Source organism: Vulpes vulpes, chromosome 3, assembly GCF_048418805.1.
Source record: "Vulpes vulpes isolate BD-2025 chromosome 3, VulVul3, whole genome shotgun sequence".
NCBI lineage: Eukaryota > Metazoa > Chordata > Mammalia > Carnivora > Canidae > Vulpes > Vulpes vulpes.
In genome coordinates, this window is record NC_132782.1 from 144,309,104 (window position 1) to 144,327,730 (window position 18,627).

The following is an 18,627-nucleotide window of genomic DNA, read 5'->3' on the forward strand; positions in this document are numbered from 1 at the left end:
AAGATACATCCATGAAGGCAAGGGAAACAAAAACAAAAATGAACTATTGGAACTTCATCAAGATAAAAACCTTCTGCCCAGCAAAAGAAACAGTCAACAAAACTAAAAGACAACCTACAGAATGGGAGAAGATATTTGCAAATGACCTATCAGATAAAGGGCTAGGATTCAAGATCTATGAAGAACTGATCAAACTCAACACCCAAGAAACAAACAATCCTGTCATGAAATGGGCAGGAGATATGAACAGACATTTCTCCAAGGAAGGCATACACTTGGCCACCACCACAAGAGAAAATGCTCCGCATCACTTGCCGTCAAGGAAATACAAATCAAAACCACAATGAGATCCCACCTCACACCAGTGAGAATGGGGAAAATTAACAAGACAGGAAACAACAAATGTTGGAGAGGATGCGGAGAAAGGGGAACCCTCTTGCACTGTTGGTGGGAATGTGAGCTGGTGCAGCCACTCTGGAAAACTGTGTGGAGGTTCCTCAAAGAGTTAAAAATAGACCTGCCCTACGACCCAGCAATTGCACTGCTGGGGATTTACCTCAAAGATACAGATGCAGTAAAATGGCAGGACACCTGCACCCCAATGTTTATAGCAGCAATGTCCACAATAGCCAAATTATGGAAGAAGCCACAATATCCTTTGACAGATGAATGGATAAAGAAGATGTGGTTTATGTATACAATGGAATATTACTCAGCCATTAGAAAGGACAAATACCCACCATTTGCTTCAACCTGGATGGAATTGAAGGGCATTACACTGAGTGAAGTAAGTCAATCGGAGAAGGACAAACATTATATGGTCTTATTCATTTGGGGAATATAAAAAATAGTGAAAGGGATTAAAGGGGAAAGGAGAGAAAATGAATGGGAAATATCAGTGAGGGAGACAGAACATTAGAGACTCCTAACTCTGGGAAACGAACAAGGGGTGGTGGAAAGGGAGGTGGGTGGGGGTGGGGGTGACTGGGTGATGGGCACTGAGGGGGGCACTTGGCGGGATGAGCACTGGGTGTTATACTATATGTTGGCAAATCGAACTCCAATAAAAAATATACAAAAAAAACCCCCCAGATATTTCTCCAAAGAAGACTTACAGATGGTCAACAGACATATGAAAAGATTCTCATCATCAGGGAAATACAAATCAAAACCACAATGAGGTACCACCCATCAGGATAGCTAAACTCAAAAAGACAAGAAATAAGAAGTGTTGGTAAGGATGTGGAAAAAAGGAACCTTCATGCACTAATGATGGAAATGTAAATTGGTGCAGCCATTATGGAAAACAGTATGGAGATTCCTCCAAAAGATGAAAAATAGAAATACCATATGACCCAAAAATCCCACTACTGGGTATTTACCAAAAGAAAATAAAAGCATCAATCAAAAAAAAAAAAAAAAAAAAAAAGGAATACACACAAGTGTGTAACCCTTTCCCTGGCTGCAAAGAATATTGACAGCACAGTGCCTTCTGGAAAATAAACAATATAAATGTTTACATCTTACCCTATTATTTTTCAACCATCTTAGAAGACCCTTTTCTTAAAACAATGAACGAAACCATGGATATTTTTTAAAGAGTTCATCAAACTTACAGAAACTTGACCTGTCTTCACTAATACTATTTCTTCAGTAAGTTTCATCCAACTTAGCGAGGATGATTAAAATAGACTAGGGTTCTTTTAAGCTTTAAAAATTAAGATTAAAAAAATGATCATGACACATACATGCTATTGAGACCTGAAAAACCTAAAGAAGGGAAATTTTTGTTCAAGAGTTATATAGCTGCATCCAGTCCAAATGATTCCAAATGTCATGAAACAGAGTTTACTCAGTAAGATTACAGATGCAGCTTTCTTGGTCCCAGTAATACTCAGACTTCAGAACAAAACTCTTAACACACTTGGGGGAACTCATGGCCCCTAACTTAGAAGCATCAAGCTGTAAAAGACATGATGAGCAATTACATCCAACTCTACAGTAAGTTAAAAAGCAACATATAAATTTGAGAAGATTCTATGAAGTCCCGAATATCCTAGCCTTGTGATTCCATAGCACAGATGGCTGTATATGGGCAAGTATAATGAAAGAATAAAAATTGGGGTACCTGGGTGGCTCAGTTGATTAGCAGCTGCCTTTGGCTCAGTTCATGATCTCGGGGTCCTGGGACTGAGCCCCACATTGGGCTCCCTGCTCAGCAGGGTCTGCTTCTCCCTCTGCCCCTTCCCTGCTTGAGGGCTCACTCGCTCTCTCACTTTCTCTCACTTTCATAAATAAATACGTCTTTTTAAAAAAGAATAAAAATGAAAAGACCCATGTAATGTGATCCATGTCAGTAAGATACAGTACTACTCAGATAACAGCATATTTTCCTGTTTTGATTAGGTTTTCTCTTCAGTCACACTGGGTTTGTTTTTTAGTCAAATCTGCCAATAGGTATAGTCAATGATGAAGTAAAAAAGAAAAAGCAAAGAGTTGATGCTTGCCACAACCCAACTGCACTACTCAGACACAGCCATTATATGGTTTGATTAGACAGACAATATAGAAGTTTAAAAAAAAACACTGGGACAATTTAAAAACTGATAACAGATATTTTTAAAGAAAAAAATGAATTTGGCATGAAAATTTTAAAACCTAGATTCTTTATTTTGGATTTCTTCAATACTATCTATGGGAGAAAGGGCAACAGAGGGTCCTAAAAAAGCAGAGCATTGTTAGTGGTAATTGTAGGTTCCGAAAGATGGGATGAGAAGGGGAAGGATGAGAGAGGAAGAAACACAAGAATAACAGAACAGTATTAATCACTTAAACTGTCCTTACAACGTTCCAGGCAGTTCTAAACACTTGATATCCATCCATTTACTCCCTAACCATTACACTGAGATAGAATGGATGATTATACCCATTTCACAGGTCAGGCATCTGAGTCGTAGAGACTCACCCAAAGAACATTACATGGTGGGTGATGTCATCTCCAATTTACGGATGGAGACCAAGTCCTAGAGCATCATGAATTTATTACAGAGCATTGGAGCATAAGATTTCAAGTGAGAGTTTCAGAAACCAAAGAACAAGGGAAGAGAAGCACCAAAATTAAGTTTCTCAGATGGACTGAGGGACATGGCCTTTAAGAACTTCACACCCAGACCAATGATTAATCTTACTTGTGGGTAGGACTCAATTCCTAACACAATACGTGACACACGTGAGGATGCCTTCCTTGTACACTTTCCTTTGCGACAGTCATCACATTAAATAATTCATTGTTTAGTAATCTCTTTCCCCATGGATTGTACGCTTTGTTCATTTACTGAGAGCACATTATGAACCAGGTAGGTACTGTTCTAGGAATTTGCAGTACGTCAGGGAATAAAAAAAAAGATCCTTACCTTTTGCTTATTTAGCTTTGTATCCCTAACACCTAGCAGAGTGTCTGGCACCCCATGGTTCTCAATAAATATTTACTAAATGAATAAATGAATCAATTAAGAGGGTCAGGGAGGAGCAACAGAAAAAAACTACAGAGAAAAGGAAATATTTGGGTTTGATCTATTAACTCCCGGTTTTTAAAATTAAAATCTTAATATGGTTGTGATTAATAAAGATGATCGTTTTTTTATTACTTAACTCACTGTTAAAAGCAGAAATGCTATGAAATATATTTTAATTCCAAAACCAAACTATGATCCACGTTCTGAAGGAGGACATGTGACTCAGGATGCCATACTTGCTCCTTTGACAGACAAAATTTTCTAATTCGATTCCGCAGAGCCTCGCCTGTGTTTGTGTTCACCGCTTTTCAAAAGGTGACTTTCCAAGGCAAGTCTCTCAGTAATTAGAGGCATTTATCCTAAAGCTTATTTGGTTTTAGCAGTGAGGTTACAGGCTGTCATCCACATTGTTATTGACTCCCTCAATTACAGGCAATGGCATTTCACCTCCATGCAAAATATTAGTAAATTAACAATCCCCACTCTGCATTCATTTGGGAAATCTGCTCTGCTTGTGATGACGAATGTGACAGGCAGGGAGTAATCAGAGACATTCTGGTAATACCTTTTAGCCTTGCAAACATCAATTAAAACTCTGGCTCTGCACTTGCAGTTGGGGGTTTGGTCTGGAGGGTAAATTTCTTTTTTCATGACACAATGCCGAAGTCAGCATTGGTAATTTGCAAGAGAAACAGAGAACAATCTCAACAAAAATAGCCAGAGAAACATCCACTCTGATTTTCTTGAATCTTTCCTATTTTCAATGTCTCTTGAAGACCATGAAGTGAACTCTAGCACTGTGAACAATTTTCAGATCAGATTTACAATTCCCTGACATGACAACTTTGACTCAAATAAATATTTCTTTATAGTGCTAGAAAGACTGCAAAGAGATTATTATTCAAGTGTTGTGACTGTCTCAGATCTAAGGGCATCTTAGTCTAATGAGATTTTTGTATCCAGTAATTGCTAGGTCATAGGGGCCCTGTGGATGAGCTTCAGTAGATTTACCTAAAATTTGTAAAAAACAAAAAACAAAAAACAACAACAAAAAAACCCCAAAAAACCTTACCTGCATTTTATTAAGAAAGGCACGCATTATTTTCATCAGATTGTCTACCAGGCATTGTAATCTCCCTAGACAAGAATCTCTGGTCTGGTAAGAAAAACCCAAGGGTTGTGGGGAGGGTTCTGCTGAGCTCCACCACCATCCAACTATCATGGAGCTGCCCTGAGGTTAGGGTCCTCTTCCATAAAAAGTTTTCTTCAGATGGCCAATGATTCCTTTGTCTCCTCTGTTTTACTACTTGAATTTCTGATGTTATGGGATCATAATTTAGCTGAATCTTCACCTCTAACTTCTCGTATTCTAATAACTGCATGAAATAATGATTTAGCCTCATCTTTCATTGGTACATTGAGTATCATTAACCACAAAACAAACTAATTATAAAAACATTAATATTAGCATTGCGTTAATGGAACAGAAAGATCAATGCCTTCCATTTTCAGATAGAAATACTTCTTTAAGCAAGTCAAACATTTAGGCGACTTTTTTGTGCCATCAGGATCTCACTTTCTTATGTGGTACATCGTGATAAAACCTGACTTACAACCTAAGTCTAGTAACACTATGTCAAGTATGTGTCTTTAAGTCTATCAATATTATTAGGTTTCCAAAGACATAAGAGTCGAGAAATTGGGTAAATACTAATTTAAATCATCCAAATAATTATTTAAAGATCCTTTTTTTTTTTCCTTTGGGGGCTACAGAATTCCAGCCAAGGTTAAAATTTATCTTTTTTTGTGAAATCAAACTCAAGTGAAAGTATTTTTTTATCATACTGACTTAATAAAGGCAAAGCAGGTAAAAATTATCAATTTTTTCCCATTGTATCTAAAACCCATGAAAAGCCACGTTTTTTTTTTAAGGTAAAGAGGGTTTCCAAATGGGAACAGGTTAATTAGAAACCTAAAAGTTGGTTCTTACAATGGACATGTAAAAGTCTAGCTAACTTACTGTCATGATGAGCCCCTTCTCCTGGAAGTACTTGACCAATGGAGCAGCGTTCTGCTTGAAGTTCATTAGTCTCCTTTGGGTAGCTTTCAGATTGTCATCAGGCCGCCCCTGTTGCTCTGCGCGCTTCAGTAATCTTTCTTTGAGCCTCTGATTGGCACAAGCCAAGAACACCACCAAGTCGGGAGTACAGATCTGCAAAGAACATCAAACAAGTAGACAAGCATTCAACACACCAGCCAATGCAAGTGTGGGCAGTGGCATTCAACTCTTTTAGTTCTGTTGAGGATGCTGTATCTTTGGCCCCCTGGGTCTTTGCCAGCACATTTCTAGGGCTATTGCTCCATACAGGAACAGGAGGCGTCATTGCTATTATAAAGGTACACCTTGAAGTTCTTGAAAGAAATTAAAAGTGCTACTCCAGTGAACACAGAAATGATAAGGAAGTGAAAGTGATACAGGCTTATTGCTGATATGGAGAAAGTCATGGATAGAAGATCAAAAGAGCACAGCATTCCCTTAAGCTAAAGCCAAAGCCTAATCCAGAGCAAGGCCCTAACTCTCTTCAATTTTGTGAAGGCTGTGAGGTGAAGAAGCTGCAGAAGGAAAGCCTGAAGCTAGCAGAGAGGGGTTCGTGGGGCTTAAGGAAAGAAGCCTTCTCCATATAGTAGAAATGCAAGGTGAAGCAGCAGGTGCTGAGAGAGAAGCTACAGCAAGTTATCTAGCAAGTTATTTAGCTAAGATAATTCATGCAGTTAGCTCACACGGAATAGCAGATTTTCAGTCTTATCCTGGAAGAACATGCCATGTAGGTCTTAGCTACAGAGGAAATCAAGGCCTGGCTTCAAAGCTTCAAAGGACAAGCTGACTCTATTGTTAGGAGCTAATGCACCTGGTGACTTTAAGTTGAAGCCAATGCTCATTTACCATACTGAAAATTCTAGGGCCCTTGAGAATTATGCTAAATCTACTCTGTCTGTGCTCTATAAATGGAACAACAAAGCCTGGATGATGGCACATCTGTTTAAAACATGGTTTATGGAGTATTTTAAGCCTACTGTTGAGACCCATCGCTCAGAAAAAAAGATGGCTTTCAAAATATTATCGCTCATTAACAATGCACCTGATTACCCAAGAGCTTGGGTGGAAATGTACAGTGATATTAACATTGCTTTCATTCCTGCTACAGAACAACACTGGTTCTGCAGCCCACGGACCAGGGAGTAATCTCAACTTTCAAGTCTTATTATTTAAGAAACACATTTTGTGTTAATACATATTATTCAAGAAATACATAGCTGCCATAGGTAGTGATTCCTTAGGTGGATCTGGGCAAAGTCAACTGAGAAACCTTTTGGAAAGGATTCACCATGCTAGCTGCCATTAAGAACGTTTGTGATTCACGATAAGAGCTCGAAATATCAAAATTAATAGGAATTTGGAAGCTGATTCCAACCCTTATGGGTGACTTCAAGGGGTTCAAAACTTCAGTGGAGGAAGTAGCTGCGGATGTGAGGGGACTAGCAAGAGAACGAGAATTGGAAGTAGAGCCTGAAGATGTGACTGAATTGCTGCATCTCGTGATAAAACTTTACGTAGTCGCTTCTTATGGATGAGCAAAGCAAGTGGTTTCTTGAGATGGAATCTGCTCCTGGTGAAGATGTTGTGGAGATTGTTGAAATGAAAACAGAGGATTCAGAATGTTACATAAACTTAGTTGATAAAGCACAGGAGGGCCTCAGAGGATTAACTCCATTTCTGAAAGAAGTTCTACTGTGGGTAAAGTGCTATCAGACAGCACCACATGCTACGGAGAAATTATCTATGAAAAGGAGAGTTGACTAGTGGGGCAAACTTCATTGTCTTATTTTAAGAAATTGCTATAGCCTCCCCAAGCTTCAGCAACCACCGCCCTGATCGGTCAACAGCCATCAACATCAAGGCAAGACCCTCCACCAGCAAAAAGATTAAACCTTGCTAAAAGCTCAGATGATGGTTAGACCTTTTTTTTTTTTTTAACAATAGAATATTTTTAAACTAATAAGGTATGTATGCTGAGTTTTTTAGGCGTAATGCCATTGCACACTTAATAGACTACAGTATAGTATAAGCATAACTTTTATATGCACCGGGAAACCAAAAACTTCATCTGACTTACTCTATTGTGATATTCACTATTGCAGCGGTCTGGACCTGAACCACAAAATCTATGAGGCCTGCCTGTAGCTCATGTAAATGGCATTCCCCAACCTGCACAGCTACATGCAGTGCCTTCTATATTTCTGGAAAATACTTTTTGTTCATGTTCAAACATGTTTCCAGGTTGAATTAAGAACAGTAGAGACAAAACTTTTTCAAAGTTCTATGTGACCAGATTTTAGAGAGGACTTGATGATCGGACTATAACTAATCTCTACAGTAAACAAGTACTGCTCCTATTATTACTTTTTGCTGCCCCTTTAAAACTGTCAGTTATAGGGGGACCTGGATAGCTCTGTCTGTTAAGTGTTCACTCTTGATTTAGGCTCAGGTCATGATCTCAGGGTCATGAGATGGAGCCCTGCATGGGGCTAAGTGCAGAGCCTGCTTAGGATGCTCTTTCTTCCTCTCTCACTGCCCTTCCTTTCCTTCCCCCGCCAGATGTAACCCTCTCTCTTTCAAATAAATAAATAAGTAAATAAGTAAATAAATAAATAAATAAATAAATAAATGTACCTACTATATGCCAGGTCCAGTGCTAAGTTATTTTCTTACGATATTGGTAAACTTTGCAATACAAGGTACATATTATCTCCAGAGGAATAAACTGAGGCTCTGAGAAATGAGGTACTTGTCTGAGGTCGGATGGTCAGAAACATCAAAGCTGATATTAGAACCTAGGTCTGTCTGGTCTAAGGCCTGTGTCCCTTTTACTATTACAAAGAACCAATTAACCCAAAAGCTTTCACAAATGTCTGAAAATAACAAGGAATGACTTGAAAAGAACAGATGAAATAAACTTTCTTAGCTCAATTAGAACTAATACTGCATTTCAAAGACATCATGGTCATAGAAAGTGAATGTAGTCTCTTGTTGAAGATGGGACAAGATAAAAAGGCAGTTTTGTATAGCAGTTTAAAGAAATGATTCCCAATTTTTTTACATCCAAAATAATTTACGTTAGTAAATTATTTGAGCCTATACCCCAATAAATAGGTACCTATTAATTTAGGAAATATGCACGTTATCACCATACTAATTAGGATGCAGGTTGTAAAATATACACAAAAAATGCTATTTAAAAAAGAAGAGAGGGACACCTGGGTGGCTCAGTGGTTGAGCGTCTGCCTTTGGCTCAGGGTGTGAACCTGAGTCCTGGGGTCCCAGGATCGATTCCCACATTGGGCTCGCTGCATGGAACCTGCTTCTCCCTCTGCCTGTGTCTCTGCCTCTCTGTGTCTCTCATCAATAAATAAATAAAATCTTTTAAAAATGAAAATAAAAAGGAAGAGATAAAATAATTGCAATTTTAACATTTTCTTCCAATACCACAGTGGTTTGTCTTGTACGCTCGAGAGACCATAGGTTGGAAAATGAACCCTGGAACATACATTCCAGCTTTTTCCCTAGGACTTGCCAGCTGAGTGACAGGCATATGGCTTAATTTTGCAAAGCCTTGTGCCTTCATCTATAAATAAAGATATACAGACCTACCTCATTGAGTTACTATAAAGATTAAATAAGTTAATGTATGTGAAATACATAGCACAAATTTGATCCAAGGTAAGTGCTCAAAAAATTTTAGTCATGTTTATTATTTCTTGATTTTCATGATTCTAGATTGTCTTGTTCCTCCTTTAACTTTATGTTATTTGTTTATTTATTTACTTTCTTGGTTCACATTTTTTCCTCCTTAAGCTCACAAGTGGGGGCTTTCCTTGAGGCTTAGATCATGTTACTGTTTTTAGGTCATTTCTCCAGATTCTCATTCTCTTCTCATTCTTTTTTTACTGTTCTGGTTTCAACCACTACCATTAGTCGACAGATCTCAAATCTGCATTTTCAGCACTAACTTTCTACAGAATCTAAGTCCTGTATTTTCAAATGCTTTATATAACATCTCTGCCTGTTAGTCTTAATGTTACTTGTGACTTAGCAAGGCCAAAATCAAACTCCGCACCTTTTTCCCTAAGTGAAATTCTTTTCTTGCTTAATTTTTTCTCCTTTTATGGTATTTTATGGTACCAACACTACTTTCCTAAATCTCCCAGCTAGAATAGATGTAAAAGACTCTTTAGAAAAGCAGTTTTAGGGGGAGCCTGGGTGGTTCAGCGGTTTAGCACCACCTTCGGCCCAGGGCCTGATCCTAGAGACCCCGGATCGAGTCCCACATAGACTCCCTTCATGGAGCCTGCTTCTTCCTCTGCCTGCGTCTCTGCCTCTCTCTCTCTCTGTGTCTCTCATGAATAAATAAATAAAATCTTTAAAAACAAACAAAAAAACAAAACAAAAAGTAGTTTTAGGTTTACAGAAAACTTAAGTGAAATATTTAAGAATTTTGATCGAGTGCAACTTTAGGTTTCATAAAGATGACTCTGAAGTAAGTGAATCTGAAAAGTTATTTAATTTCATAATTGTAATTAACTTGCTATCTTTCTTTGGCATAAATTACACACGCTATAATTAGGAATAGAAAAAAATTAAAATATAGAACAGGTGAGGATTGTGGCAGCTAGGGATAACAGGCTGACTGTTCAGCAAAGTGCCCACAGCCACTAGTGTGCTCGTCTGATTCCTGGTAGCCCCTACATATGTCTGCTCATTAGGGCCTCATCTTCTCCAACAGTACTCCATTTTAAAAGAAAAAAATATTTGAATTGTTTATGTTTTTTTCCCCAACATAGAAGCAGACACCATTCCATTCTAAAAGATATTAAGTCCCTAGAAAGTTTTCAGAAAATTCATTGTGAAATGTCGAGATGTATCACCAAAGTAGATCCTTGACATACCTTTTCTTACTCTAGGTTCTCAAAATATATTTGCTGATTCAATGAATGAGTGAAAACATAAATGAGAACAAATTTTAGATACCACTTTTGTCTACAAGGAAGTGTCTCAACTGCTGATATCATTTCTCCTAATGACTCAACTATGTCAATTTTTTTTCTGTCATTATATAGACATGTCAATCTTCCTGTGTCCATTGACTTAAAGTCTCTTACCTGAATGATTACTCTGTTGGAAAGAACCCATGACTGCCTTTGATAAGCAAAGATGTATTCACCATGTCAGACTGCCAAGTGAGCTTGTTTTAATACTCCCTGTTTCTAACTGTCAGTACTTTTGACTGGCCTATTCTTTATGAAGATGTGTCACAAGGCCTACACTCCATAATTCAGATCACACTGTCAGAAACCAGGAAGCAAAGAGAGAAAGAAGACTAAATTGGAACAAAAACTGAAATCCCAGAAACTAAAGGCTGGAAAAAACTTGAGAGGTTATCTGACCCAAATTAATGCCAAACCTGTAATTATCTCCACGGTCTCTTGACAAGTGATTTTTAAAGCTGAACATTTGAACTTGAATGGTCTGGTAATCATTCCTTGGGATGGGTACCTATTACTTACAAAGCAGGCCCCTTTTGTTACTGGAAGACTCTAATAACTGGGAAGTTCTTTCTAATATTGGGCTTAAATTTGCTTTCCTATTCTGCCCACAGTGAAAATGTAAACTAAATTATTTCTTTCATCCATTAAACATTTATTGAACATACACCATTACCACAGAAGCTAGATTAGATCATAAAAGGAAAAAAAGGATAATTATACTTTACTATCATTTAACATGGAATAACTTCTGGGCAGAATTTTTTTTCCCTTCCCCGCCCCCCCCCAGTCTTTAATTTTTAGTTAATTCAGACACTTACAGACATGCAATAGCAGCTATACTTGACAAATGTCTTGATTTATAGAGCTCAGTTTCTGTAGTTATTTATTAATGGGTTCTAAAGTTTTGCTGATGAAGCAAAACATTGGAAGTTTAATTTCCATATATTTTAAGCAGATTCAGAAAGATCTCAAATATCTTCGCGTGTATTTTTTTTTTTTTAAAGGAGAAGGTCATTTGGTGTCAGAAGATTCTAGTAAAATAAGAGATTTTTCATTTATGGCTTATATTACAACTCAGGCATGAAGTACAAGTACTAGTGATCTAGCTAAAATAATTTCTTCCTACAACTGGCACATATGGTACATAACAAAATATTGCAGACTTTAAACAGCTATGGGACTAGGAGATAAAAACTAGGAGAAGGAGCTCTAGAAACTACTACTGCTGCCCCCTTTTGGTTGGATGCTACAAGGCTACACACCATCAGAGTATGTGAACCAACCTCACAGGACTAAGTCCCTTTAGAATCACCCCAAATTCTCATTATGTTAGGTGATTAAATGTATTTAACAGCCAATCAGGAATATCTGAGAACTAGTGAACTAAAAGAGCAGAACAAAATATTCAGAATGAAACAAGGAGGAGCCAGGGATAGGAAAACTACAGAAAACAGCAAAAGAGACCAATGAGAGAATGCTTAGAAAGTTCTAGAAAAAAGGACAGAAAATGAAGCAGTATTAGACAATATAGTAGCTAAGAATTTTCTAAACTCACAAAGAATATCAAGTCTCAGATTCAAGAAGCAATCTAAAAGCCAAAAAGAATAAACAGAAAACCTCGGATCTAAGTGTATCATAATAAAACTGCTAAAGGTTTAGACAGACAAAAAGACCAACACAAAACAAATCTTTAAAGCTGCCAGAAGAAAAGAAATGAAAGATTACTTTCAGAATAGCAACAATAAATAGCTGTATTTTCAAAAATGACAATGAAAGCCAGAAAACAATGAAATGGTATCTTTAAAGGGCCAATAAAAATAATTGCCAACCTAGGTTTTCTATATGCAGTAAAAATATCTTTCAAAAATTAAGAATAAATACAGATGTATTCAAACAAACAAAAACTGAGAGTATCTGTCATCAGAAATTCTGCACTAGTGGAAACATTAAAAAATATCCTTTAGGTAGAAGAAAAATGATCCAAAATAGAAAATTGGCCCAGAGGAGCTAATGAACAGCAATGAAATGGTAAGTATGTGGGTAAACCTAAATGAATATTGACCATATAAAAGAACACTAAAAGGACTTTGTGGTATTTAAAAATAGAGATTAGTCATGAGGCAAGTGCGTGAAGTTCAACTGTTTTAAGGACTTGTTCAGGAAGTGGCAGAAATACCGAATTCTATGAGACATTAAGTTAATGATGCATGTTGTCGTCCCTAGAACAGGAGTCAGCAAATTTTTTCTGTAAAGGGCCAGATGATAAATAGTTTAGGCTTTTCAGGCCATATGGTCTTGTAGCATGAAAGCATCCATAAACAAGAAAGCTGGTGGTGGGGAGTGGGGGAGGGCAAGCCAATGTAAAGGTGGTGTCCAGTTGGTCACCGTGACTGGGGATTGGGACCTCCATGCTGCTGGACCTTCTGAGGGGCATATGTGAGGAGCCTCTATCCACCAGATCCTGTCCCTACTGGTCAGGAGTTACCTCCACGCACATTACCTTCCCCATTCTTTCACACTGTGTATGGGTATTTCCTTGGGTAGGAAGCCAAATATACCCAATGAGTGGCCACACATTACAATGGCACGAAGCTGGTCACAGCAGCAATGGCCAAGTAAATAGCGCGCTGTGAGAATATAAGATAGGGCACCAGAGGTGCTTAATATAGCTGTACACTTGAAATAGAAAGATGGGAAATGCTAAATGTAAAAAGATGGAAAAAATATACAATGGAAACATTAGCCAATAGAAAAGTGATAAAACTACATGAATATCAGACCTGGTTTGATATTTGATGGGCTAAGGAGAAAAAAATAAAATAACTAGAAGGGTGGATTTTGAAAGTCCTCATTATAAGAAAAACAATTTTTGTAACTATGTATGGTGATGGTATCAACTGGAATTCTTGTGATCATTTTGGATATGCAAATATGGAATCATTATGCTGTACACCTGAAATGAACTAATGATATGTCAATTATATCTCAATTTTAAACACTGAGAAAATAAATTCCTAATAATCCACTTTCTACCAAAAAATGGGCAAAGTGTACGGATATTTCTTAAAAGAATACAAATGGCCAGTAGGTACATAAAAAGGCATTTAGCATCACTAATCATCAGGGAAATGCATATCAAAACCACCAAGAGATACCACCTCACACCTGTTAGAGTAGCTATTATCAAAAGACAGCAAGCATTGGAAAGGATGTGGAGAAAAGGGAACATTTGTGCACTGTTGGTGGGAATATAAATTGGTACAGCCACTATGGAATATGGTATAGATAGTCCTCAAAAACGTTAAAAATAGAACTCCTCTTAATCCAGAAGTATCACTTCTAGGTATATAGGCAAAGGAAACAAAAAATCAATATCTCAAGGAGATATCCACACTCCCATAATCATTGCAGCATTATTCTCAATAGCCAAGATACGGAAACAACCTAAATGTTTGTCGGCAGAATGGATAAAGAAAATGTGGAATATTGGTACAATGGGATATTATTTAGCCTTTTAAAAGTGGGAGATCCTGCCATTGTGACAACATGGATGAATCTGGAGGACCATTATGTTAAGTGTAATGAGCGAGACATAGAAAGACAAATACTGCATGATCTCACTTATATGAGGAATCTAAAATAGTCAAACTCACAAAAACAAAGAGTAGAATGGTGGGGCTAGGCAGAGAGGGAAATGAGGAGATGTTGGTCAAAGGGCATTATTTTTTTGTTGCTGTTGTTGAGAAGTTGTGATTTACTCTCATACATTATGAGATTTCCAGGTGTCTTTTAACGATTCTAAGAATAATGATATGTTGTGAAATTTGTTAATATATACAATACTTAAAAACATATGAGCATGAAAAACTATGCACCTATAAATATTAACTATGAAAGTTTACTGTTTTATGTGTTTTATTAGTCTGTGTTTATACATAAATGATGAAAATTAAAATGCTATCTCATTGAAAAAAATAAAAACAAAAATACTACTTAGCCAAAAATTCATTTAATCACCTAGTGGAAAAATCTAATGAAAAATGATATAAGAATACTACACAGACCTTGGCAGAAACAAAATGAGGTATGTGCATATTCATGAATGGAACACTTAATATCCTAAAATAAGTAAGTCAATGCTTCCCAATTGATCTACAGATTTAATGTATTCTCTAAATATCAGCAGCTTTGCTAAAATTTTGTATGTCGTGGGGACTGAAATTTATTTAAAAATGCAGAGGGCCAAGAATAGCCAAGGCAATCTTCAAGAAAATCTTAAAGAAAAAGAATAAAGTGATAGAACTTATTGACAGATAATATGATTCATTACAAATCACAGTAATTACAACAGTGAGGTACTGAGTTTTAAGGAAGACCAGTGAACCATTGCAACAGAGACAGAACTCGGAAACAGATCCACCGCCCAAATATATGGGCATATGATTTATGACAAAGGTGGCTCTGCAATGCGGTGGAGAAAGCAGTCTTTTTCTTTTCAACGAGTGGAACTTTGACAATTGGATGTCCCTATAGAAACCGATGACTCTTGACTCTCTATATGATATGATATGCAAAACTCATTCAAATGGATGTTCAGATCTAAATATGAAAAGCAAAATGATAAAGATTTTAGGAGACAACATATAAGAAAATAGCTTCTAGACCTTAGGATCGACAAGAATTTCTTAAATAGGACCTAAAATTCCCTAACCATAAAGAAGTTTTATGACTGAATGGGTTTAACATACAAAAATTATTTATTTAATAAATTATGAGGAGAATGAAAATGTCAGTTGGAGAAGATATTTACAACACATACAATCCATAAAGGGCTTGTTTTGAAAATATAAAAATTATTCTTACAAATCAATAAGAAAAATTTAAAAATGAGTAAAAGACTTAAATTGTCATTTTTACAAAAGAGGATACCCAAATGACAAATGAAGTAAAGAGGTGCCCACATCTTAATAATCCAGAGAATGCAAATTTAAACAACACATCCACCAGAATGGCTAAAATAAAAAAGACCAACAATATCAAGTATTAACAAGAACATAAAGCAACTGGAGTAAGTTTGTGATAACTCATAGAATAATACACTCATGTTCTGTGAATCTACCACATGCTAGAGTCTATGCTATGCACCAAGGACCAACAGTCAGGTATGTTCTTGCCCTGATGGAGCTTGTGGCCAAATGGCAGAGATAAATTGTAATAATAAAAAAAAAATACAACTCACAAACAAATATAAAACTGTGACTATAACCACGACACAGAAGTGGAACCATTACTACTATCAGGACATATACTAGGGAAATCCAATCCTATCATGGAGGTCAGGGAAGGCTCCTATGAGGAAATGAGAATTAAGCCAAGACATGAAGATGAGCAAGGAATAACCAGAGAAAAATAGAGGAAGAGTGGTCTTTCCAAGACAACAAATTCACAGAGAGGAGCAGGCACATGGCTTAAGAGGAATGTGATACCAAAATTTTATGTGAAGTCTGCAGCTCACAAGATGAGAATCTTTTAGACATCATCTTCCTACATAGAAGATCATCTAAACGGGTAGGCATTTTTCCCCAGGAGAGGGAAAGCAACCAATGTCTTGCTGGGAATTTCTCCAATTAAGTTTAACATTTACAGATAGAAGATTCTAAACACTGGAAGAGATGAAGTGGGACCCTGGCAACAGATGAGCTCTGTCATGTTTTGTCCACTCTCTTTTACCAATTAATATGCATGGGCTCTGCATGGCTATATGGTTATAAACTCTATGACCTGGGCTACTATGAACCTTGGGTTTATAGAAAGGGACAAAAAAAAAAAAAAAAAAAAAGGAAAATGTTAATACCTTAAAAAAAAAAGTGAGTTCAAGACTCCTCTTCCATTTGTTTCCCATCCCCCTCTCTTCACTTTTGAGGAGAAAAAGTATGGCCAAAGTTGGTCAGATCAAGACTTTTCACTAAGCTACAGTACTAGGTACTATATAGTACCTTCTGTCCAGTTCCTAATACTGTTGTACTAGGTAGGGGTGTGGTTTCTCTCACCTATGATCCTCTCTTTTATTTCTAAGAAGCTGGAGAAATAATACCCATTTCTCTTTTTGCTGTTCACCTTTCTCTTTGAACTTGCTTCTTTCTATGTAGCTAGAGAGACCTGCTGGACTTAATTATCAGAAGGCCTGCATTGGGCTGCTCTAAGCGCCAGCCCAATTTATGCTTTTCTGGCTCTACTTCCTGTCCCTCTCTGGATTTACGTTTCTGTGACAGTGATGGGACAATCTGAGCCTTGAGGGCTGATGGAGTGGGATTAGGGTCGGGAGAGGTGTTCTGGCTTGCTTTGGTCCCGAGCACTAGGCTACCAGCAGCCGACACACAAGGAACTCTCCATGGAGTTTGGATGGTACTCTTGGGGCCCACTGAGTTTAGAGACAAAATTTCATAATAAAAGAATTCTTTTCTTGCTGTCAATTTCTGTCCCTGGATGTTTCTGATTTAGAGATCATGCTGGAGGACTGACAGACTGGGGACAGTCTGTTGCTCCCCCAAAAACATTTTAATCTCTCGTATTTCCAATGATCAGTGTAAGTTTTAGGCCCTGACCAGATAGAGGAGTAAGACATTTTTCCTGATCTTAAGGAGCTCATAGTCTAATAGTTGAGTGAAGAGAGAACTATAACACGATATGATTAGCATGGAGTTTAAACAAATATGAGAATAAAGAAGAGGGCCACTTCCAGAGGGCAATTCTTATAAGAGCTGATGTGAGTCAACATACTTTCCCTAGTCCTCTTTTCTCCAAGAGAAATTCCATCCCTTTTCACAAGGTTGTTACAATGACATGAAATTACATGAGTTACATGAAATGTATTTCACCAAGGCAAACTCTGATAACAATGTGATGGAGACTTTACAGCCTGAGGACTGAAAGAGCAACCCTTGCACTGGGGGCCCCTGCATGGGCATCTTCTAGAAGCCTGCCAGAAATGCAAGTCAAGGAGCTCCACTCTGTTCTACTAAATCAGGATCTCTGGACACAGGACCCTGGAAGCTGTGTTTTAACCTCTGGCTTTGTAAGAAACCCTATTTAGAAATGCATGCTCAGGATGGGAGCTTATTCAACTTATAGGAGTCTTTAAAATATAAATAAAAATCTGAAGTAATTAATGTGATTAAATCAAAAGAGAAAGAAACTAACTTAGGGAGACAGCTAGTATGGGAAATCTTACTTTTTACAGTTTGGGCATGTCTTGTTGAAAATCTATAGTCTAAAAAAAAAAAAAAGAAAAGAAAAGCTATAGTCTACCCTTTCCCACGATCCTATGGCATCTCTCACAATGTGTTCATTTCTATGACTTTCATTAAGTAGTAATCTAGGTTACCCTTTTTTCCCCCAACTTGTCACAAACCAAATTAATCACATCTGCTAAACAGAGTATATTATGAATGCTTTAAGAAGATATCATTAGTTCATGAAAAGTGCCTTTCAGTGGTTTGGTTTTTATGGTACAAATCTTCATTTTGATAAAGCAATTGGGATACATTTTGTTGCTGAGATGTAGGAATTTAATGAAGAGGAAAGGATTACGGTTTTATTTAATATCTACCAGGTTGACAATATGGAAATGAATGTAGATTTATAGCACTATTCTTTCCAAGATGTCTTTTCCACGCCACTAATTTTATTATGTAGGTATCTACTTCTTCATTTGTTTAATTCATTCATCTACTAGGTATTAAGATTCTTTCATGAGTGTAAGTTGAAGTTCTGGAAAGGTAGGCTGAGACTAGATGGGCTGGCATTGTCTTCCATGCTTAAGCACTTAGGGTTTTATCTTATGAACATAGAAATATTATATTTTATTTCAGGCCTTAGAATGAATGCCAATGGTAGTGCAGGGGCAGACTGGATGGGGAGAGAGACTGGAGGCAATTAGATCATCTGGAAGAGCTAATGAACCTGCACTGTCTACAATGAAGTGCCCCTTACAAATAAAGAGGTCAAA

General features: G+C 37.2%; 1 protein-coding gene across 2 annotated transcripts in view; it reads right to left on the reverse strand.

Moving 5' to 3' along the window:
* The window catches only part of AK5 (adenylate kinase 5), a 235,854-nt gene that overhangs the window by 179,900 nt on the left and 37,327 nt on the right, over nucleotides 1–18,627 (reverse strand). For both annotated transcript variants that reach the window (XM_072754843.1, XM_072754844.1), the window contains exon 6: nucleotides 5,536–5,727. In XM_072754843.1, the coding sequence (XP_072610944.1) occupies nucleotides 5,536–5,727 (192 nt within the window). The remainder of the gene's footprint in view (nucleotides 1–5,535; nucleotides 5,728–18,627) is intronic.